Raw genomic sequence first — 26018 nt, 5'->3', positions numbered from 1 at the left:
GATAGAACATTCCCCCGGTGGTGGATAGGCAAGGGTTCGGTCAAGCCATGGCCACCACGATCCCCGGATCTGACGCCCTTAGACTTTTACTTCTGGGGTTATGTGAAGCAACATGTGTACATTGAACGTATCAATGACATTAATCACTTAAAACAGAGAATCACAGACGTCATTCACTCTGTTACACCAGACGTCCTTACCCGTGTGTGGAAAGAACTTCTCTATCGTTTGGATGTGTAGGGCAACAAATGGAGCCCACATCAAACTGCACTGAATAGGTAAGAAACTGGGAGAGTTTTTCTTTTATTTGGAGCAGATTTCACATTTCTATCGTTTTTTGTTGCTTTCCAGTGACTGGTCAAAAGTGCACCATGACTTTACGGACACACTGTACTTTTAAATGACACCATTCATTTTATCATGCGATGCACCAGAAAGTGCGGAAAAAAGTCCAAGTGCAGTGAAATTGCAAAAAAGCTCCACAATTCCACAGTTTTGTTTTTTTAACTCATAGTGTTCATTATACCCCCAAGTCATCTGACAATATGATTCTACAGATTAGTTCAATCATGGCAATACCAAACATGCATAGTTTTGTTTTGGTGGTGAATTTTTTTTAGGAAATTTGTAAAAAAATATATATATATATATTTGTGTCACCATTTTTTGAAACCCATGATGTTTTCAATTTTCAGCAGATGGGGCTGTGTGAGGACATGTTATTCACGCCTTGATCTGATGTTTTTACTTCCATACAATTCTAGGGTAGTTATAATGTTTAGTGCATTTTTCTGGTTGTTTTGCTGTGTTCAAAAAAAGTTTTTTTTCTGTCATTACAGAGTTTACCTGTCGTGTTAATTATTTTCAGATTCTGATAGACTGGACTTAACGATACTACATGTCTATTTTTTTATTTCTTTATTTTTAATAGGGAAAAATTGAGTGATTTGAAAGGCTTTTGGCTTTTTTTTTTTTACTTTTTTAAAAACATTTTTTTCACTGTACTTGTTAATCCCCTTAGAGGACTTGAACCTGTGATCATCTGATCGGTTGTACTACATGCAGCAATACTGCAGTACTACTGTGTATAGCACAAGTCATGTATTAACAAATAATCACAAAAAGTCGGACTGACACTTCCAGATTCCCGAAAGAAGAGATCCAGAGAATAAAATCTAATATGGCAGAGACACAACAGTCTTATATCCAGTCTAGTGACATAGTACAAAAGCCAATATGCTTCACCAGTGCTTAGAATGCCTATAATACAAAGACTATAATAGCGCACTCTGTAAAAAGATGAAAATAATGCATATTACCAGAGCAGTGAAGTAAACTGCAGACCCAGGGAGATGATCAGTGTCCCTCCTCATCCCGACGCACATTTCGCATCTGCTTCTTCCAGGGGCGTGTATAAGGGTGGATAGATCGAAGATTATATAGTGTGCTAAGGCCAATAGAAAAGCCAGAAAGTGTATCCATAGATACGGAGATTAGTGCGCCGGATGTTATCGGCGCATGGGCATTTCCTCCTACTCCCGTATAGCAACTTCACTTCCGGACCTGCGCTCCCCGGAACGCAAGTGGTCCAGTGAAGGAGCACATCCGGAAGTGTGTAGGGTAGGGGAAGCACGCATGTGCACCATCCGGAAGAAAGTACGCTGTAAATAGATAGCTGAGGAAGCCATGCAGGGTGAACAAACCAAGGTGTATAAAGTTCCAACGTAAAAGGTCCTTTTTGATTCCTCTGGGTGTTTTTACAACCTGGACGTATTCACTTTATTGTTATTCCTTTTATAATTATTTATAATTAACACAATAGCACTTTAGTATTTAATATATTGAATTCATTTTGGTAATGTATTTCTAATAGTCATCGCACATTGCTGGCCCTTTTGTGTTGGCCCTTTCTGGTTTTTTTCAGTCAAGATGGGGTGCAGTGTGTACATTAATGTGAAAAACATGAACTTTTTTGAATTTACCAAATGGCTGCAATGAAACAAAGAGTGAAAAATTTAAAGGGGTCAGAATACTTTCCTTACCCATTGTATATGCATGTTTTTCTCAATATCTGACATGAAATCAGAATAAACCTTTCCCGTTTTAGGTCAATTAGGATTACCATAATTATTAATATTTGCCAAATACCAGAATATGAGAGAAAGTTTGAAGGCATTTTTATTACTTAGGCTACTTTCACACTAGCGTTAACTGCATTCCGTCACAATGCGTCGTTTTGCCGAAAAAACGCATCCTGCAAAAAGTGTTTGCAGGATGCGTTTTTTCACCATTGATTAACATGAAGCGACGCATTGTGACGGATTGCCACACGTCACACCCGTCGTGCGACGGATGCGTCGTGCAGTGGCAGACCGTCGGGAGCAAAAAACGCTACATGTAACGTTTTTTGCTCACGACGGTCCGCTTTTTCCGACCGCGCATGCGCGGCCGGAACTCCGCTCCCACCTCCCCGCACTTCCCCGCACCTCACAATGGGGCAGCGGATGCGCTGGAAAAATGCATCCGCTGCCCCCGTTGTGCGGCGGAGACAACGCTAGCGTCGGGAACGTCGGCCCGACGCACAGCGACGGGCCGAGCCCGACGCTAGTGTGAAAGTAGCCTTACTGCTAAGTCAAAAGTTTACATACACTAAGATTACTATGCCTTTAAACAATTCTGGACTGCCCATATGATGATGTCATGTGCTTGGAACTTATGATAGGGTTTTTTTGGCAACATCTGAGTTAGAGACACACCTCTGGATGTATTTTAATGCACACCTGAAACACACTGCTTCTTTGTGTAGCATCATGGGAAAGTCTCAAGAAATCAACCAAGATATCAGGAAGAGAATTATAGACTTGAACAAGTCTGGCTCATCCTTGGGTACAATTTCAAGATACCTGAAGGTGCCGTGTTCACAAACAAACAATTATAGGCAAGTGCAAACAAGATTGGAATGTCCAGCCATCATACCGCTCTGGAAGGAGACGAGTTCTGTGTCCCAGAGATGAACGTGGTTTGGTCAGACATGTAAAGATGATGGCAGAAGCTGTTAAGAGTGTGTCAATATCCTCAGTGAATCGAGTACTGTATCAACATGGGCTGAAAGGCCACTCTGCCAGGAAGAAGCCATGACTCCAAAAGAAACATAAAAAAGCCAGTTTAAGTTTGCAAATGCACAGTAACAACCTTAATTTTTGGAGACATGTCCTGTGGTCTGATGGAACTAAAATTGGACTTTTTAGGCATAATGACTATCGTTACGTTTGGAGGACAAAGGGAGAAGCTTGGAAGCCTAAGAACACGATCCCAACAGTAAATCATAGGTGTTGCATCATGTTGTGGGGTTGTTTTGCTGCAGGAGGGACTGGTGCACGTTACAAAATAGATGGCATCATGAGAAAATAAGATTATGTGGCAATACTGAAGCAACATCTCAAGACATCAGCCAGGAAAATAAAGCTTGGGTGGAAATGGGTCTTCCAAATGGACAATGACCCAAAGCATACTGCCAAAATGGTAACAAAGTGGCTTAAGGATAACAAAGTCAATGTTTTGGAGTGGCCATCTAAAGCCCTGATCTCAGTCCTACTGAAAATGTATGGACAAAGCTGAAAAGGCAGGTGCGAGCAAGGGGACCTACAAACCTGGATCAGTTACACCAGTTTTGTCAGGAGAAATGGGCCCAAACTCCAACCAACTATTGTGAGAAGCTTGTGGAAGGATATGCCAAACATTTGACTCAAGTCATTCAGTTTAAGGGCAATGGTACCAAATACTAATGAAATGTATGTAAACTTTTGACTTTACAGTAAGTAATAGAAATGCCTTAAAACATTCTCTCTCATTATTCTGGCATTTGGCAAATATTAATATTTAAAACAGGAAAGGTTTATTCTGATTTCATGTCAGATATTGAGAAAAACATACATATGTGTCTTTTTATATAGTGTATGTAATCTTCTATCTTCTACTGTAGATGTATTCACACTGTATGGGTGTTTAGGAATGCCAAGAGGGAGCATGGTGAACTGTGAAGTGGGTACAGTACACCTGACATGTTCTACCCACAGCACTTTACATATTATGACAGATTCCCTTTAGCACAGTGAGTTTTTATACATTCAAAGGACATCGTTTTTCCCAAAGAAGCTATTGCAGGAAATCTTCCTAAAATAGCTTCTACGGAAAACTGCCTAGAGGTACAACATGTAAAAAACTGAAAGTTTTCCCTTAAGCTTTCAGGCTATTAAAGTAAAATAAAATACCAGCTGTCTTTGTTAAAAAAGAAAATCCAAAATGTATCCTATAGCATTCTAGTAAAATGCTGCGCCTCATGTATTAACCCCTCAGTGACTACTAATACATCTATTTACTGGCAGAACAGCATCCCCTAATGGATAAAAACGCCACCGCTGTCAGCTGTACACTATAGCAGAAACCCTACTGCGTCAGTTATAAATAGTGTTGGCACCGACCACGGACGTTTAACCCCATAGATGCTACTGCCAATAGTGACTATGGCATCAAGATGGTTAACACAGAATGAGCTCTCCCTCTCTAACCCCATCAGCACCCTGAGATCATGACTGTGTGGTCCTTCCTGATGGTTGCCATGGCAATTCACAGCCAAAAAACAGCCTCAGAGTCTGCCGGCTACAGTGACTTGTTCAGAAGTTAGCAACATTTAAGTGGTAAAAATAACATTTTTCATTGAGGTCATGGCACTTTTCATTAATTCCTGAAAAGCACATGAAGGGTTAATAAACTATCTGACAGCAGCTTTGAATACTTGAGGGGTTCTTTTTTTAAAATGGTATCACTTTTAGTGGTTTTCCAATAAATAGGACACCCAAAGTCACTTCAAAACTGAATAAATACCTTAATAAGTAACTTTCCTTGAAAAAAAAAAAAATTAAAAAAATGACTCCTACACTTCCAAACTTTCTAACCTCCTAACAATATATATATATATATTTTACAAATAGTGCTGATGTAATGCAGACATGAAGTGAATGTTATTTACTAATGTTTAAGTGCACAAAACCTACAAGAAACAAAATAAGCATAAACTCTGCTGTAACTAAATACCGTATATACTCGAGTATAAGCCGACCCGAGTATAAGCCGATCCGAGTATAAGCCGACCCCCCCAATTTTGCAACAAAAAACTGGGAAAACTTAATGACTCGAGTATAAGCCTAGGGTGGAAAATGCAGCAGCTAAATGTCAAAAATAAAAATAGTTACCAATAAAAGTAAAATTAATTGAGACATCAGTAGGTTAAGTGTTTTTGAATATCCATATTGAATCTGGAGCCCCATATAATGCTCCATGCAGATCTTTATGGCCCCATAGATGCCCCATATAATACTCCATGCAGTTCTTTATGGCCCCATATAATGCTCCATACAGTTCTTTATGGCCCCATAGATGCTCCATATAACATTGTGCCTCATGTAATGCTGCTGCTGCACAAAAAAAAAAAAATGACATACTCACCTCTCGTCGCTGCCCGCTGCTCCTCAGCATCCCGTATCTCCGCACTGACTGTTCAGGCAGAGGGCGGCGCTCACACTAATACGTCATCGCGTCCTCTGACCTGAACAGTCACTGCAGAGGACACGGAAGACAAGGCGGCGGTGGTGGAACGAGGGAAGGTGAATATGAAATACTCACCTGCTCCCGGCGCTCCTGACGCGGTCCCTGCATGTCCCACGTCTCCAGGAGCGGCAGCTTCTTCCTGTAGTGAGCAGTCACATGGTACCGCTCATTACAGTAATGAATATGATGCTCCACCCCTATGGGAGTGGAGTCCATATTCATTACTTTAATGAGCGGTACCAGTGACCATTGAACAGGGGATGAAGCTGCCACGCCCGGAGACCGTAGGACATGCAGGGACCGCGTCAGGAGCGCCGGGAGCAGATGAGTATGTAACAGTCATCTCCCCCCTCCAACCATGACTCGAGTATAAGCCGAGAGGGGCACTTTCAGCCCATTTTTTTGGGCTGAAAATCTCGGCTTATACTCAAGTATATACGGTAAGTAAAAAAGCAAAAGTGCATTTCAATAACACAGAATTCTTAGTAATACTGTTTTTGATCAAAAATAGCATAAAAGACATCCCACCGTCATCAAGGTGACTCTGATCGGGACGGTCCTACACTGTCTAATATTAAAAACCTTACCATGTGTCAGAGTTGACCTTAGTGTGTGAATAAGGTCAGATAAAAGGACCGGGTCCCAACCAGTGGACACCAGTCTAGGGAAGCCTTTAAATGTAATTTCCAGCTCAGGAGAGGGAGGCCACACCATGGCTTGCGCAGAATGTAAAAATACAAAGACAAAAGGCAAAAATTGAGCTCAGTCTGAGTTGGTATACATACAAGATTTTCTTGGTATACAAGAAACAAAATAAGCAAAAACCCTGCTGTAACTAAATAAGTAAAACAAATGTTTTAGTGTAGTATGACTATCTGGATCAAAGGGATAATCACTCAAAGTTTGAAAATTGCTAATTTTTAAAAATGTCAAATGTCTGATTTTTTTTAATAAATAAATGCAAAACATAGCAACATAAATTCATTATTAGCATAAGGGGGGGGGGGGAGGGGAAGAACCAAACAAAAGACAATCTCATGGCCCATGGTAAAGTGTGTATAAAGTTGCTTATTTAATATTTTTAACAGGCAAGGTTAGGTATGGACAAATACATAAGATTCAAAATACAGCCCGTATAGTAAAGGCGTATCGGACCATATGAGATCCCCTAAGGCTAACTGGACGTATAGTACACCCACAACCCATGCCTAATATTTCACTGCTGAGCAAATACCAAAAGATTTTATAGAAAAAGTGATCATGTTAGAAAAAAAAATCACACAGAAAAGTGATAGATGAAAAGATGCTAAGCCTGCTACATGAGGATTATGACTATGTAAAGGAGAACTGTTCATCTAGATAGGATCATGCGTTATGGACTCATTCATTTCTGTGTGTACTTTTAATAACCCCTTAAAGACCAGAGATATTTTTGGTTTTGCATTTTCATGTTTTGCTCCCCTTCTTCCCAGAGCCATAACTTTTTTATTTTTCCGTCAATATGGCCATGTGAGGGCTTGTTTTTTGCAGGATGGGTTGTACTTTTGAACGACACCATTGGTTTTAACATATCGTGTACTGGAAAACGGGAAAAAAATTCCCAAATGTTGTGAAATTGCAAAAAAAAAGTGCAATCCCACAATTGTTTTTTTTTTTTTCAATCATGATCACTAAATGCTAAAACTGACCTGCCATTATGATTCTCTAGGTCATTACGAGTTTATAGACACCAAAGATGTCTAGGTTCTTTTTTATTTAAGTTGTGAAAAAAGATTCCAAAGTTTAAAAAAAAAAAAATCTGTCATGTTCTGATACCCATCGGATCTGGGGTCAGGTGAGGGCTTTGTTTTTGCATACTGAACTGACGTTTTTAATGATACCATGTTGGTGCAGATATGTTCTTTTGATCGCCCATTGTTGCATGTTAATGCAATGTTGTGGCAACGAAAAAAATGTTATATTGGAGTTTTTCCTTTTTTTTCTCGTTACGCCGTTTAACGATTGGGTTAATTCTTTTTTTATATTGATTGGTCGGGCGATTATGAACTCAGCAACACCAAATACGTGTATGTTTGCTTTTTTTATTGTTTTAATTTGAATAGGGCAAAAGGTCACCTCTCTTTGAACTTTTTTTTTTTTTTATATTTTTAAAAACATTTTTTTTTTACTTTTTGCATGCTTCAATAGTCTCCAGGTGAGACTAGAAGCTGCACTTGTCCGATCGGCTCTGCTACATACAGGCAATGATCAGGTCGCCTGTATGTAGCAGAAATGCTCAATTGCTATGAGCGCCGACCACCGGGTGACGTTCTTAGAAATCTGGCTATGACAACCATAGAGGTCTGCTGGAGACCTCTGGTTGTCATGCCGACCCATCGGTGACCCGCGATCACCGATGGGCGGGATTAGTGACGAGCTTCTGGTAAGCAAAAGTTAAATGCCGCTGTGAGAAATTGACAGCAGTGTTTAACTAGTTAATAGCCACGGGCGGATCACGATTCCACCCACGGCTGTTGCAGGCACTTGTCAGCTGCATATATCAGCTGACATGTGCCCGGAAAGGTGCAGGCTCAATGCCAGAGCCTGCAGCAAACAGTCCCACATCGGCGTACTATTATGCCCGCTGTCAGAAAGGGGTTAAAGGGGTCATCCTGGCACAAATCGATAAGTCTGCAGTAGTCACTCTGTGTAACTGCAGACTTATGAATCCCCCCAGTGTGTGCACTGTGCGCTGCGAGGGTTCACCGATTTCTGAGCCGGGACCTGCGGGTACGTATCTGTTACACATACTGGCGACCAAAGCCTAACCAGTGGGCGCAAGTTCGCTAAATACATTTGTATGGAGCTAGGCCACGCCCTCTATTTGGCCACACCCACTTGACAGCCATGTCACTATTCAGGGAGTGGCCTCGAGCCCTACGAGTTTCAGGAGCAATGGTGCACCCACTAGTCGGGCTTTGGATGGGAGTATGTATAACTAAGAAACCGGTGAATCCTCGAAGCGCACAGTGCGTATGCTGGGGGGGACACATGAGTCTGCAGTCACAGAGTGACCGGCAGCATTCACAGGATCTTCATACTGTGCATTTAAAGCAAAATATGGAGTTTTAGATTTATCAGATTACCAAATTCTGTATACAGTGTATACAGGCAGCCATAAACAGCTCCTGTGTTCTATGTCAGCAAATAATCTGAAACACTCTCCATTTTAGGACTACACAACGTTTTTTGTTATGAAGAACACAAAGTCAAACAATTTCCAGGGGCCGCAATGTCCTACCATCTCGGGCATGTGTGACATATGGAAGTCCATACCATAAATGTCTAATAGGTGTAAATTCCACTGAATCCAAACTATCAAAAGATAGTGGGGGCTCCTTCTCCCCCACTAAACACTCCAAGAGGAGGTGACCATGAATGTGGCTCTCTCTAATGTCCACCTTATCGAATCACTTTTGAAGAACTAAACAGAGGTTATGGGACCCAATTCTCTCCATATGGCCAATATTCATGGCACATAGACAAATATGTCATCAATTTCAGACTGATAAGAATCCAAGCTTTGCAACACAGTGACAGGTGAGAAAAGGCTCGGCAAAAGTCGAAGATCTGACTCATTGCAATTGAAATATGTGACCCTGGGTTGAAAGATCCAGAGAAACAAAAAGTCCACTAACATCCATGTGCCTTTCTTTATTAACACTAGCCCTAAGTATTGGTGTAAAAAAAGTAGACAGGGATGCTAGAGGATTTTTTGTTCTTTTTCGGTATGATCTATGGTCACTGAGCGTCTGTTAGAAGCTAAGCAGTGCCAGTGCTACCTACAGTGGCTTCTACTTGGCAAGATAGATGTCCAATGAACAAAATGTGAAAAATATCAGGTTTGCATAACAAAAGCAAGTAACAAAAACTGGAACGTTTTAATAAAAAGGTGGTGGATCCAAAACAACATAATATCTCATATCTTTGAGATTTGACAAATCTTAGACATTGAACATTATTATATATATGAAGCAATTACAGTCAAATAATAGTTCACATTGAGCACTTACATCTTCATCACGATATTCAGCTTGATAGGTCCAAAAATTCTCCATTGGGCAGTTGTGGGGTAGACGACGAATAATAAGGAGCCAGGTGTTCTCAGGAGCATGTAGGATACAATGTGTATGTCTATGGAGGTACTAACCCAAGTGTGCAGGACAAGGTAATCGGAGAGCGGTTACACCACACTTATTTCAGACCTGATCAATTTCTTTCCTGTAAATTTTACATGACCTCCCCGGATTCCTTTCAACCACCTGCAGTAGACAAACATGTTCCTTCCCATCTAGCTACAATACACGTCGAATACAGGAAAATGGAACAAGTGTTCAGATAAGGCTCTGTTCACATCTGCATTTTGCAATTCCTTCTTGTCTGTTCCATGGTAGGGAAGGAAAAACCGAATTCATGCAGTGGACAGATGATCCATTGACTATAATGAGCTAAGTCTTGTTTCCATTACGGTGTCCGTCTAGTATACTACACTATTTGTTTCCTTGTACATTATAGTGGAATGGAAACCAGACCAGTCCCATAATAGTCAATGGGGTTCTTCAGGTCCCATGATGTGACTGATCTGTGGTCCGCATGAATTCCATTTCTCCATACATAAAACAGAAAAGAAAAAATAAATTATAGAGATTGTCCATTACTTTGACAACCCATTCTAAATGGCTAAATTCCCCCATGTAAAATAATAAACAGCTTATACACATCCGGTTGCATTCAATTTTTTTTTTTTAATTTGTATTCATTAGCCTTGTGACTGAGCACTCCTCTTTTTAGCCACAGGTATTTTTAATCCCAGCAGGACCACTAGCCCTCCACAGAGAGAGAGATTTTAGTCAAAGAGAGGACTCACATTAGGTTCCCATTCAGAAGAAGACTTTATTCTCAGAGAGGAAAGGCATTGCTAGGCCCTTGTATACGAGAAATACCTTATCGTGGCTACAAGGTACACATAAATTGATGCGCTAAACTCTCTCAATTTTTGATATTTCTAGCACAGTAATGCAATTCAATTTTCATGTTTCATGTTTGCAGGTTTTGTCGCCGCAGTGTGCTGCCTTATTTATTTGACTGTATGCGAGTTGGTGACTCTAGGTTCAGCACCTGTTCACACTTAGTCTATGTTTCGATGTGACGGTCAGTTTTTGTTTTTTTATTTTAACATTTGCATTCCAGTGACGTCGGCAACTGATCTACCGGGCATCGTCTGACAATGTTATGCCACGTGAGCCCTGCAGCCGACGACATGTGAGCCCTGGGAGACCAGGAGTTGAGTTGCAGGAACAGCACCGGTACCGGACGTCAGTATAGGCTGTTTTATTTTACACAGGAGAATATAACAATTGAGAAGGGGTTGTCTAAGTAGTGGACAGGGTTGTCCATTCCAAATCGATACGTTTACAGTAACTCTGTGTGACTGTAGACTTATGAACCTCCCCAGCACACGTAGTGTGTGCTGCGGGCATTCGCCGGTTTCTGTGTATGAGTTATACATACTCCTGGGCCAGAGTCTGACTAGTGGGTGCAGCCTTGCTCCATACACTTGTATTGAGCTGACCGCGCCCTTACTAGCGATGGGGCTGTTCAGTGGGAATTGAGGGCTTGGCCTTGCGCCATACAAGTGCATGGTGTGAGGCCGCACCCACTGGTAGGGCTCTGGCTGGAGTATGTACAACGCATACGTACTCTCCAGTCCCAGCTCAAAAAACGGTGATTACCGCAGCGCACAGTGATTGTAGATTTATTGATTTGGACCAGACAACCACTTTAAGTAACACAAATGTAACAGAAAAAATAAATGAGTTGTGCATTATATTATATATTTACATACTGCAAATAAAGACTAACAGAAGTTGGAAGTCTACATCGACATCCCTTTTAAGCCCAGTGACTGGCTGCAAAGGTAACATGTCAATTCATCCATCACAGCTGCAGTCATATAGACAAAGATCAGAAAGCTATTACTGGCGTGGCAAGGGGTAATCGAGACATGGAAAAATAAAAACAATCAAAATGGAAAAAGTAAAATATAGTAAGTAAAGTTGGTAGATAGATGATAATAAGGTATCAATTAGCATTTTAGTCTGTTCAATTAGATTATCACCATATCAAGACACTATTATCTAAGCAATACCCTAATATATTCTGGAAAGAGCCTTCAAATGTGGAGGTGATAATTAACTCCTTATTAAAAAAAATCAATCTTATTATGTAGGCATGACTGAATCCATTCTCACTTGGTTACCAAGGCATTTGGAAGAGAATGATTATTAAATCCTTCTGCAAAATACACAGTACAGTGAAACAGTTTTAGGCAGGTGTGGAATAATGCTGCAAAGTAAGAATGCTTAAAAAAATAGAAGTGCTAACAGTTTATTTTTATAAATTAGATCAAATCAACATTTGGTGTGAACAGCTTTTGCCTTCAAAACAGCATAAATTCTCCTAGGTACACTTGTACACAGTTTTTGAAAGAACTCAGCAGGAAGATTGTTCCAAACATCTTGGAGAAACAACCACAGATCTTCTGTGAATGTACAGTGGGTACGGAAAGTGTTCAGACCCCTTTAAATTTTCAACTCTTTGTTTCATTGCAGCCATTTGGTAAATTAAAAAATGTTCATTTTTCAGTTCAAAAACTGAAATGTCACATGGTCATAAGTATTCAGACCCTTTGCTCAGTACTGAGTAGAGGCACCCTTTTGAGCTAGAACAGCCATGTGTCTTCTAGGGAACGATGCAACAAGTTTTTCATATCTGGATTTGGGGATCCTCTGCCATTCTTCCTTGCAGATCCTCTCCATTTCCATTAGGTTGGATGGTGAACGGTGGACAGCCATTTTCAGATCTCTCCAGTGATGCTCAATTGGGTTTAGGTCAGGGCTCTGGCAGGGCCAGTCAAGAATGGTCACAGAGTTGTTCTGAAGCCACTCCATTGTTATTTTAGCTGTGTGCTTAGAGTCATTGTCTTGTTGGAAGGTGAACCTTTGGCCAAGTCTAAGGTCCACAACACTCTGGAAGAGGTTTTCATCCAGTATATCTCTGTACTTGGCCGCATTCATGTTTCCTTCAATGGCAACCAGTCGTCCAGTCCCTGCAGGTGAAAAACACCCCATAGCATGATCTTGCCACCACCTTGTTTCACTGTTGGGATTGTATTGGGCAGGTGATGAGCAGTGCCTGGCTTTCTCCACACATACTGCTTAGAATTATCACCCAAAAGGTCTATCTTCATCTCATCAGATCAGAGAACCTTATTTATCATACTCTGGGAGTCCTTTATGTGTTTTTTAGCAAACTCTATGCGGGCTTTCATATGTCTTGCACTGAGGAGAGGCTTCCGTCGGGCCACTCTGCCATAAAGGCCCGACTGGTGGAGGGCTGCAGTGATAGTTGACTTTGTGGAACTTTCTCCCATCTCCCTACTGCATCTCTGGAGCTCAACCACAGTGATCTTGGGGATCTTCTTTACCTCTCTCACCAAGGCTTTTCTCCCACAATTGCTCAGTTTGGCTGAACGGCCAGGTCTAGGAAGACTTCTGGTGGTCCAAACTTCTTCTACTTAAGGATTATGGAGGCCACTGAGCTCTTAGGAACCTTGAGTACTGCAGAAATTCTTTTGTAACCTTGGCCAGATCTTTGCCTTGCCACAATTCTGTCTCTGAGCTCATTGGCCAGTTCCTTTGACCTCATGATTCTCATTTGGTCTGACATGCACTGTGAGGTCTTATATAGACAGGTGTGTGCCTTTCCAAATCAAGTACTATCAGTTTAATTAAACACAGCTGGACTCCAATGAGGGAGTAGAACCATCCCAAGGAGGATCACAAGGAAATGGACAGCATGTGACTTAAATAAGTGTCTGAGCAAAGGGTCTGAATACTTATGACTATGTGATATTTCAGTTTTTCTTTTTTAATAAATATGAAAACATTTCTACATTTCTGTTCTTTTTTTCAGACAAGATGGGGTGCAGAGTGTACATTAATGAGAAAACAATGACCTTTTTTGAATTTACCAAACGGCTGCAATGAAACCAAGAGTGAAAAATTTAAAGGGGTCTGAATACTTTTCGTATCTACTGTAGGTTTGAGAGAATCCATCTGCATCTTCATATAATCCCGCACAAACTCGATGATGTTCAGATTAAGTCTTTGTGTGGGTCATATCATCACTTTCTGGAGTCTGTATTTTACTGAATGCAGAATTCAGTTCTTAATTATATTAGCTTTATGTTTGGGGTTTTTGTCCTACTGCTGAATAAAATCGGAGCCTGTCAGTTGACTCTGTGATGGTAATGCATGCTGGATAACTATCTGCCTGTATTTCTCATCGTTGAGGACACTATTAATCCTGACCAAATCCCCAACTCCATTTTCTGAAATGCAGCCTTAAACTTGCAAGGAACCTCTACCATGCTTCACTGTTGTTTGCAGACACTCATTAATTATTGTACCTGTCTCCGGTCATCAAACAATCTGCCTTCTGATAAAGACAAATATGTCACATTTTGACTCATCAGTCTAGAACACCGTCTGATATTTTTTTGCACCTAGTTCCTACTATATGTATTCATGAATATTTGAGTCACTTGGCATTGTTTCCATGCTAAAGTTGTGGATTATTTACCACAATTCCTCCATAAAGACCACTTCTGTCCAAATTTCTCTGAACAGTAGATAGGTGTAGCTAGGTCCTGGAATTGGTAAGGCCTCCAAAGTGCCATAATCTCAATATCATTATGTCTGTGTGGGATTACATGAAGAGACAGAAGGATACTCTTAAAATCGCAAACATAAGAGGAGGTGGGTGGGGGTCCCATTGTGTCAATGTTAGGGTGACAATCTCCGCTGCTAGGTAGTAGCACGTCTTCAGGGAATACTAGGGAGTAGTGATGAGCGAGTGTACTCGTTGCTCGGGTTTTCCCGAGCACACTCGGGTGGTCTCCGAGTATTTATGAGTGTTCAGAGATTTAGTTTTCGTTGCCTCAGCTGCATGATTTACAGCTGATAGACAGCTTGAATACATGTGGGGATTTTCTAGCAACCAGGCAACCCCCACATGTACTCAGGCTGGCTAGCAGCCATAAATTATGCAGCTGCGTCAACAAAAAACTAAATCTCCCAGCAGTTACAAATACTCGGAGAGCACCCGAGCATGCTCTGGAAAACCCGAGCAACGAGTACACTCGCTCATCACTACTAGGGAGAGTAGTTTGTCCAGTATCCCTACTGTCTATGACTATATTTATGTAGGATTTATCTTGTTAATTGAGCACATTTTCACTATCACTGTAAATTTATGAATTAATTTGCATGTTTGGGATTTTAAGCATATAACAATAAAATTAGTTTTCAAGGATTTTTGTTAGCTGATTAAAAAGTCTATGAACACTTCTTTTTTTAAGCATGCTCACATCTGCAGCAATTTTTTTTTACACCCGCCTAAAACATTTTACCGTAAAACGCATACATAATATGGCAAGGCCAAGAAAAATACAAAACACTACACAGTTAACAGGAATGACACCGTGCTGTCTTCTTCTAGACTTGACTTGGGGCTCTAAATTTCACTAACAACTAAGAAATGTTGGTAGATTTCAAAGCTACAGTACAAAGATTTCTTGGAACATTAGATTTAGGCCATGTTCACACATTCAGTATTTGGTCAGTATTTTACATCATTATCAGTAAGTCAAAACGTGGAGTGGAACAATCAGAGGAAAAGTGTAGTAGAAACATGTCACCACTTCTGCATTTATCACCCACTCCTGGTTTTGGCTTCCAGGTACTGAGGTAAAATACTGACAAAATACTGAACGTGTGAATGTGGCCTAAAAGACAGAGCATTAACAGAACCCACTAAACGGCTCCACTCTCACATGACTGACAGTGGAGCTTGTTGGGTGATTTAGCGTGCACTCCTTCATGCTATCCTTATGTCAAAAATTGCTCTAGCTACCAGACTTGTGTTGTTGTGGTGGTCAGTGGTCAGTGGTCATACATGCAAATTACTGCTCTATTCACATGAAGGGATTCAGGAACCTCATGATCAGCAATTTTGATTAAACCGGTTTAAGTGTGAAACAGCAATATTAGTTTTTTACATCGAAAAACAACAAAAAAAAGACCCAATACGTTTCAAAATTGAGCTATAGCAAAGATTGGTGGGACTAAAACTTAACACTGAATCAATTCTATTAAAATTGTATAAACACGATGCAAACATTTACGATATAAGACACACACAATAAAAATCACAAGACGAATCAGGGTGTCTAGAATCTACAGATTCCTAGTGGAAAGGTCACAGAAACCGCATATACCGTATTTTTTGGATTATAAGACTGCGCTGAGATCTCATCTCCCGAGATCTTGGAGCCGAGATCTCTATCTGCGCATGTGCCGCCCCCAGCAGCCATTTTCCCAGAGTCAATCACATAGGAAACCATGGAGCTGCGGGGGCTCTGGCCTTTCACAAAATGTCAGCAGAGCCCCCACAGCATCGGAGACACCAGCGCAGCACCGGAGACACCCGCGCAGCACCGGAGACACCAGTAGAGCACCGGAGACGCCCACACAGCACATCGGAAAACCCCCTCATCCCAGCCTGTGGCCTGCAGCAATGCTCGACTTTTTCCTCCTCCAGCAGCGACCCTGGGACCCCGCTTCACTGCAGCCACCACCCCCGGTAAGCAATAAGAAGCAAGGATTATAAGAAGCACCACCATTTTATTAAAAAAAAGTTTTTTCTTATTTTTCTTCTCAAAATTTGGGGTGCGTCTTATAATCCGGAGAGTTTTATAATCTGCAAAATACGGTAGTTAGCCTTCATCAAATGTGAACATGCATACCTGTGTTGCCACCCGGCACACCCTGAATGGAAGAGGAAGCCCACCCGCCATCAGGTACACGTATGGGGCACACTATGGACCCCTCAAATACTCACCTCTCCCTGTCCCCCGCTGCTCCAGTCTCTTCAGCATCTTCTGACTCTCTGTGACGTCTCAGGGCAGAGGGCGTCATTACAGTGCACCCTCGGTGCTGAACAGTGCAAAGTGTCAAAAGGCGACGAGGAAAACGAAGCAGCAGGGAAAGAGGAGAGGTGAGTATTTGATTTGTTTGTTTTTTGTATGGAGCAATATTTGGAGACATTATAATGTACGGAGCATGATGTGGAGCCATTATATTGTATGGAGTAATATATGAGACTCTTTATACTGTATTAAGCAATATATAGGGCCATTATACTATTTAAAGCATGATATGGAGCCATTATATTGTATGGACTATATGGGACCCATTACACTGTATGGATTAATACATGGGCTCATGATACTGTATAGAGCAGCATAGGGGGGCATTATACTGTATTGAGCAATATATGGGGCCATTATACTGTATGGAGCAATATATGGGGCCATTATTTACGGCATAGAGAACTATATGGGGCCATTATATACTGTATGGAGCAATATATGAGGCTATTATACTGTATGGAGCAATACATTGGGCCATTATATACTGTATGGAGCAATATACGGGGCCCATTATGCTGTATGAAGCATTATATGGGGCTCATTATACTGTATGGAGCACTATCTCACGTCTATTATACTGCATGGAGGACGATGTGGTGCCCATCATAATGTATGGTGCAATATATGTGGCCCATAATACTATATGGAGGACTATGTGGTGCCCATAATAATGTATGGAGGCCTATGTGGTTCCCATAATACTATATGGAGGACTATTAGGTGCCCATTATACTGTATGGGGTACTATGGGTGCCCATTATACTGTATGGAGGACTAATTGGTGCCAGTTATATTGTATGGAGCAATACATGTGGTTCATTATACTGCATGGAGGACTATGTGGGGCCCATTATACTGTATGGAGCAATATATGGGATCAAAAATACTGTCTGGAGCAATATATGGGGCCCATTATACTGTATGGAGGACTATGTGCTGCCCGTTATACTGTATGGAGCAATATATGGGGTCCATTATACTATATGGAGGATGATGTGATGCCCACTAAACGGTATGGAGCAATATATGGGGCCTATTATACTGTATGAAGGACTATGTGGTGCAAATTATACTGTATGGAGCAATATATGAGGCGCACATAATACTGTATGGAGGACTATGTGGTGCCCATATTACTGTATGGAGGCCTATGTGGGGCCAATAATACTGTATGGAGGACTATACTGTCCAGTCTAAAATGAATCCCGCAGCGCACGCAGTGTACACTGTGAGGATTCACCAGTTTTTCAGTTGGCATAAAACACTAAGACAAATTCGCAATGTTTTTGCAAACTGCTGATTTTCTGACTTTTGGAGTCTTTACGCCTGTCTCGGCCAACTCTGCCAAACTGGGCAAAGCCCTGGCAAAATTCCACAAAAACTAAGCCATAACTCACATCAGAAAGGTGACACTCCATGACTGGAGTAGCATTTCTTGCAAGGCATACACGCCACTGAGAAGATGCACTGAACTGAATAATCTGGCGCAACTCACTGCACAACGCCTTTTCGTTAACGACTACAACTCCAGTCTTAACAAATCAGCCTTAAAAGGGCTCTATGGGCCGGGCTCCTTGCACTGTTTGCTGCCCCACCCCGCAACTCTGCTCTCGAGTGACTGCTGTTTTTGTCTCCTTGATAGAATCCTAAACATTACCTTTTTTCTTACTTAGAAAATCAACATGTATGGGGTGGCCAAAATCAGGTCTTGGCCCTACGCATAAACTTAGATCAATTTCACATTAAGCTAATTAACCTATCAGTATAAGGAAATCATTCAATTTATGATAAGACTTAATTTCATCCCACTTTTATGTTACTTTGGATTATTAATAAGAAAACCACAGCGATTCTATTAAAAGCGATTGACAGTTTCACACTTTTAATTGCCATGATTCATCCTGCTTTCGCACTAGGCACGCTTTGCCACTGGCACAATAAATTAGAATTAATTCCATTAGAATTATATGCCAGGGAGACGCACACTCATTTTGGGCAGGTAGCATCGCTGATGTCATGGTTTTTATATTCCAAGAGATTAAGCAATAAAAAAAAAAAACATTTCAGCACAAGATTGCTGATGATTCAACGCGCAGCCATCTGCTTAATGCAATTAAATACGGAAAGTTAACTGGACACTTTTACTGTTGCTTTTAAATCTGCCCATTCCGGGGCACTGCTTTTTATGACGTGGCTTTTTCTTCAGGGCTCAGCGGAGGCCTATTTTCTGCCCTCTTTCCTTACTCATTTAATGTAGTGTTCATTGCGCACCTGAAACCTGTTCAATAAAGCCGGCTTCTTATCTGCCACATTAATTATTGATTAGGGGAACAATGGAATGGACAGAAGATACAGTCCTATTCTAATAGGAACCTACTGACACAAAAAGGATTTTTGTTTTAATGTGGTTTGTGCTTTATAAAGTCAAAAATATGCTACTAAAGAAACATTAGCTTCTCTAATAAATCCCCCTTCATTATAAGCATAATAAAGTAGTGGAGAGCATCAAACTACTGACCCCTCTGTACAGAGTACCATCTGTCATCCATCTGGAAGAGAATATTTTTCTACAATATACCGTACATTAAAGTCGGACAATCCCCTTGACTAAAATGGAAATGGATGACCATGCTCACATTAACCTCTGACGGTTTCCAGCAAAATGGCGCAAGAGATGGCACATGCTCATACTAACCATACGGTTTCTAGAAAAATGTTGCGCATGCACAAATCGAGATTTCAGCTCGTGATTGAGCAGAGATCCCAATCTGCGCATGCGCATCCTCCGACGTCATTTTGCTGAAGAATGTTGGAATATAAATGGATGTGGGCAACAACACAATGTTAAAAGGAGGCTTATACAAAATCGGTGGGGTCGGTGCAGAACCGAGGACCCTACCCACAGTCCCACCCCGACACGCAAATAATCTATTGCATCAAAACTTCTAAGGTGAATTAAACAAGAACCAGGCTACGGATTTTTTTCTCTACAGGTATCCATTAAATCAGTATATCAGGGCCATTATGGCCATACCTTTACTTTAACAGGTTAAATTGTGATGAGAGGTTCTCTTCAATATTAACATGGGCTAAAGAGAGAAGGCTACCTTTGTTAAAGGGATCATCTATACTGTAAATTCCAAAGGAAGCTGCTGTAACTGGGAAAAATGTTTTATTACATAGCAGACATTCAGATTTGACTTATCCTTAAAATGGATGTCCCAGTTGTTTATACCTGTTGAAAATATGGATTTAAAGAATAAAGCGAACCAATGCTATACCAGGTTTTCAGTACACATTAATGGGTGCTTTTCTGGATTACAGGACTAAAATTATACTATATAATTAGTGATGAGCGAGTATACTCGTTGCTCGGGTTTCCCGAGTATGCTCGGGTGATCTCTGAGTATTTTGGCATGCTTGGAGATTTAGTTTTCCTCGCTTAAGCTGGATGATTTACAGCTGCTAGCCAGGCTGAATACATGTGAGGAATGCCTGTTTGTTAGCGAAATCCCACATGTATTCAGGCTGTCCAGCAGCCGTAAAAAATACAGCTGAGGCAACGAAAACTAAATTTCCGAGCACTAACAAATACTCGGAGATCACCTGAGAATGCTCGGGAAACCCGAGCAACGAGTACACTCGTTCATCACTATATATAATGAGTTACATATTGGTACACAGTTGGCGGAATTATTTTATTTTTTTGTTGAATGTTACAAATGTTTTGTTTAATATTGTGCACTTGTACTATACAACCACTAGAAGAAAGTTACAATTTAAACATTTTAAGTTATACAGATTGTGGATTTGCTATTATGTATATAGATATTTACTATATATTTCAACATATAAATATATACACACCCAGGTGCTTCTCAGAAAATTAGAATATCATCAAAAAGTTAATTTATTTCAGTTCTTCAATATAAAAAGTGAAACTCATATTATATAGAGTCATTACAAATGGAGTGATCTATTTCAAGTGATTAGTTATGTTAATGTTGATGATTATGGCTTAAAGCCAATGAAAACCCAAAAGTCTTTATCTCAGTAAATTAGAATAATTAACAAAAAACATCTGCAAAGGCTTCCTAAGCATTTAAAAAGGTCCCTTAGTCTGTTTGAGTAGGCTCCACAATCATGGGGAAGACTGCTGACTTGACAAATGTCCAGAAAGCAGTCACTGACACACTCCACAAGGAGGGTAAGCCACAAAAGGTCATTGCTAAAGAAGCTGGCTGTTCACAGAGTGCTGTATCCAAGTATAGTAATGGAAAGTTGAATGGAAGGAAAAAGTGTGGTAGAAAAAAGTGCACAAGCAACTGGGATAACTGCAGCCTTTAAAGGATTGTTACAAAAAGGCCATTCCAAAATTTGGGGGAGATTCACAAGGAATAGACTGCTGCTGGAGTCATTGCTTCAAGACACCTGTGCACACTGCCAAAAGTACCAATATCTGGTTTAAAAACAACAGTATCACTGTGCTTGATTGGCCAGCAAACTTGCCTGACCTTAACTTCATAGAGAATCTATGGGATATTGTCAAGAGGAAGATGAGACACCAGACCCAACAATGCAGACGAGCTGAAGGCTGCTATCAAAGTAACCTGGGCTTCCATAACACCTCAGCAATGCCACAGGCTGATCGCCTCCATGACACACCACAATGATGCAGTAATTGATGCAAAAGGAGCCCCGACCAAGTATTGAGTACATTTACTGAACATACATTTCAGTAGGCCAACATTTCGGATTTTAAAATCATTTTTCAAGCTGGTGTTATAAAGTATTCTAATTTAATGTGATAATGACTTTTGGGTTTTCATTGGCTGTAAGTCATAATCATCAACATTAACAGAAATAAACACTTGAAATAGATCACTCTTTTTGTAATGACTCTATATAATATACGAGTTTCACTTTTTGTATTGAAGAACTCAAATAAATTAATTTTTTGATGATATTCTAATTTTGTGAGAAGCACGTGTATGCAGGGGCGGATATACTGCCAATGCAGCTGGTGCAACTGCATCGGGGCCCGAAGGTGGAAGGGGGCCACTGCAGGAGTATGCAACTGCTATGGGGCCAATGAGTCAAGATTACGGGGGAGAGTGAGAGGGGCCAGGTGTCATGCAGCATTGGGCCCCTCTCACTCCCTTCCGTAATCATGCGACTTTCCAGAGAGCGGCGTGCAGAGTGCAGGAGTTCAAAAAGGGGGAGAGTCATGCAGGGAGAGACGCTGGCCAATGAACGCTTTCCCCACCAGACTGATGAGAGCGCTCCCAGGCTGCCGTCTCTGTCCTCCTCCATGATGCATCCCAATGATGAGTACAACAGTGGAGGAAGAGATCGACTTACAGTGGGTCTTCTGCTCCCTCCACTGTTTTATTACCAGCAGGCTGCAGCATCTCAGAGAAGAGGTCGGAGGAGGAGGCTCAATGCACGGGGCAGCACAGGACAGCAGGAAGCTGATATCAGTCCTCTCTGCTGTGTCCCAATCCCCCACATTGGTTTCTGCAGCCCTCTCCAACAGATCTCTATACTAAAAGGCCGACTACCTCCAGGGCTCATCTGATGACCTGAGGTCCTAAATGAATATGTGTGTGTTCGCATATGTACATGTGTGTGGGTGGGTGTGTACAGTATATGGATATGTGTGTATGTATGTGTGTGTATATCTGTGTATGTATGTGTATCTATGTGTGTGTGTGTATGTATGGTATATGTATGTGTGTATCTATGTGTATGTGTGCGCATCTGTGTATGTATGTATGTGTATCTATGTGTGTGTATGTATGTACAGTATATGTATATGTGTGTATATGTGTTTCTATGTATGTGTGTACATCTGTGTATGTATGTGTATATTTTATAGAGTATATGTATATGTGTGTATCTATGTGTGTGTATGTATGTGTGTGTATCTATGTACAATATATGTATATGTGTGTGTATGTATTTGTACGTATGTGTGTATATACGGTATATGTGTATGTATGTGTGTATGGTATGTGTATACCATATGTGTATATAAGTGTGTGTATGTATGTATGTACGGTATATGTGTGTATGTATGTATGGTATACGTATGTGTATCTGTGTATATGTACGGTATATATGTGCATGTATGTATGTACGGTATATGTATGTGTATCTATGTGTGTATGTATGTACGGTGTATGTGTGTATGTATGTACGCTATATGTAAGATGTATTTGTGATCCATCGGAACGTGGATAATTTGCTGATTACTGGGGATTCGACCACTGGGTCCCCCCAGAAATTCTGAGAACAGGGGTTTGCAGTCTCGTCCTAGATGGAGTAGATGCTTGGCCTCTGCTCTATTCATTATCTATAGAGCTGCTGAGCTCTGCGCTCGGCTATTTACATCAGTTCCATAGACAATGAATAGAGCAGATACCAGATCATACAGATACCAAACATACTGTATAAAGTAATATACTATTTACATGGTCGGCCTCTGCTCTATTCATTATCTATAGAGCTGCGGTGTGCTGCGTTTGGCTATTTCCATCAATTCCATAGACAATGAATAGAGCAGATACCAGATGATACAGATACCAGACATATAATGTAATATAATATGTACATGATCGGGCTCTGCCGGTTCTTGTAGTTATGACGTAACCATGAGGATGCGCTTTGCACACTTGCTGTTATGTGCCAACTAGCGTGCCAGCCATGTCTGTAGTGTTCTATTCACTGACAGCGGACACTAGTTGTCACCTAACTGCAAGTATTACTGTGCTGCAACGAGCAGAACTGAATGCTAACGGATATACAGCATATATATATCTCACACATACAGTGTATATATATCTCCAGCTCAGTGAAAAAATATAAATATATATATTTTTTAGAGGTATGGGGGCCCAAATAGAACTTTTGCTATAGGGCCCTGTGATTGCTATGTACACCACTCTTTGCAGGGCAGTAATAATGAGGGCAATCTGGCTTGTTTCTCAGAGCCCGAGGCACCAGTGGTCCCATTGCCAGATTGCCTCATTATAAGCAGCGTACCCGACAGATCCGTGATACAATATATCCAAACATCTAACTGTATTTGTGAGCTAGGTATCACACTTAGAAGGGAACCTGACAGGTAGGTGGCATGTATCAGCCACTGACTGTAGGATCACAGTATGTTTGTCTCTGAAAACAGCATGTATCCCGACAGGTTCCCTTTAATTAAGTCTTTAACTATTGTAATGTGCATCTGCTAATGGGAACATTGCTTTATATGACCTCCACAACAACCTCTAAACTCAGGAGCAGTTCCCGATGAGAATGATGTTCTGTAGACATCAGACATACTTACATCTCCACCTAGTGGCCTTTGGTCATCACAGTCCTTTGTTGGACTGATATCCTGCCTCATTACCCAAATAGGCTCTTTTGGCTCATCAGGAGTGTAAGGGGAGCGTACTGTCCTAGTCTTTACTTCCTCTATTGCCTCCTTTATGTCCTTTATAGCCAATGAAATGGCATCACGCTTTTCCTTACTATACCTTTGCACCATCTCTACGGCGTTAGCAGCAGTTTTGGAGGCAGAAGAGAGGTTTCCATTAGTTACATGCCCCCCACCGACCTTGGAATGATCAGGATGGTCTATACTTTGCTCAGCTTCTGGCATATCCTCAGCTGCCTTGTCTAGGCTTTGAGAGCTCATACTTTGTTTCACCTCTGCCACAATTTGGTCAATGTCTTCTTCTTGCTCATAGCTGTCCATTCTTGGGTATGGTGCAAACTCAGCTTCCTTTTCAGGACTATCCGACTCTCCATCAGATCGTTCATCATAATGGTGGAGACGAGCACCCAGGGCTTCTTTTCGATAATTGTCAGCTTCTTCTCTCTCTTGTTCATAAAGGCGCAGACCCTCCCTAATGTCCAAATCAGGAGTGTCCCCTATTTCCTCATACACGTGTTCCTGCAGTCCATAATCTGCATAAGGTTCTGCATATTGCTCATCCTCACCCCTGTGAAACAGTCTGTGCGTGTAGACATAGCCAGAGTAAGCTGCGCTAATGGCCTCCTCTTGGTCCATACCATGAAAATGTAAATGATTGGGGAGAGTTCTGTTATGTAGCACCTCATCATGCTCTGCCTCAGCGTTCTCTGTGTATTCCTCAGACTCGGGCCTGTACTGAATAGCATAGGCATTCTCATCCTCATTTTCTTGGGCTCTGTCAAGGTCATATCCATCTACTTGACCGGCAATGACATCCCCCTCTGCAGTATCTGTGTGATTGTGAAACCCACTCTCCGTACTCGCAGACCTCGCAAGGGTTCCTTCTTCATCTTGTCCAGACTGTCTATCCTGCTCTGCGGATGCATGCCGTGAGTGAGGAGACGCATACGGATCTTGCTCTTCTTCAACTTCTGGAAGTTCAAGGTCAGCTTCCACAGATTCGTTGATGTCTGCATTTGCAGGCTCATCACTTCCCTCCACCTCTTGTGCTCCTTCTAAATGGTTCATGGCAGAGTTTCAGGTGGTTACTGTATTAACATCTTGTCTGTAAGAAAAAAAGAAATCAAAGTATGAGAGTCTAAGAATAATAAAGCTAAAAAAAAATGCAAAGCTCTACCAAAAAATACGTATGGCCCCAGCGCTAGTGGTGATTATAGGGCAAAGTTAATACCAAATGTATTGTAATTAAACCATCAGCACAGGAAATGTAATTTAACAGAAAAAACAGCAACAGTATAAGAAAAGCAGTATACAATAGGTCAAGAAGCACAAACTTAATTAAAACAATAAAGAACCTCTATCGCATGTAAATACAGCTAGTGATTATCCAGCAGAATGCTTCCCCTAGCTCTTCTGCACCTCTGTGCCTGTCTGTATACAAGGAAATGCCCCCAAGGAGCGAGAAGCCCACTAAAAGCTGCCCCCCTCGCATTCTATTTACTCACATACACTTTCCTCACAGAAGGCTCCAGACGCTGCAGGATACAAACATAATTGTCACACATGCGCCAAACCAATCAGGAGGATGACTGCAGCAGATAAACAAGCCGCTAAAATGAGAAAATCTCTGCTCGGAGGAAAGAACTGCTGCATGGTGCATCCATCTTATCTAATATCTACAAAAAACAAAAACCTGACCATATAGTGTGAAGAGGCGGAAGCTGCAGTGACTGTGCAATGTACAAAAAAGAGAGCAGCAGCACTCTATAAAATTAGATAGATATGTAATAGATATTGGATAAAACGTAGCGAGCACCGCAGCACTCTGTAAGGGCCAAAGTATACGCAAACACTCAATACAGGAGATCTGAAAGGCATTACTGCTAA

General features: G+C 41.2%; 1 protein-coding gene across 2 annotated transcripts in view; it reads right to left on the bottom strand.

Annotated features, from left to right (window-relative positions):
- APBA1 (amyloid beta precursor protein binding family A member 1) overlaps positions 1-26018 on the bottom strand; it is a 218155-nt gene that overhangs the window by 95869 nt on the left and 96268 nt on the right. For both annotated transcript variants that reach the window (XM_077249072.1, XM_077249073.1), the window contains exon 2: positions 24042-25236. In XM_077249072.1, coding sequence (XP_077105187.1) covers positions 24042-25199 — 1158 coding nt within the window. In that variant the 5' untranslated portion in view covers positions 25200-25236. The remainder of the gene's footprint in view (positions 1-24041; positions 25237-26018) is intronic.

The sequence above is a fragment of the Ranitomeya variabilis genome, chromosome 1 (genome assembly GCF_051348905.1).
Source record: "Ranitomeya variabilis isolate aRanVar5 chromosome 1, aRanVar5.hap1, whole genome shotgun sequence".
NCBI lineage: Eukaryota > Metazoa > Chordata > Amphibia > Anura > Dendrobatidae > Ranitomeya > Ranitomeya variabilis.
The sequence above is the reverse complement of the archived record's forward strand: the minus strand, read 5'-3'. Positions and strand labels throughout refer to the sequence as shown.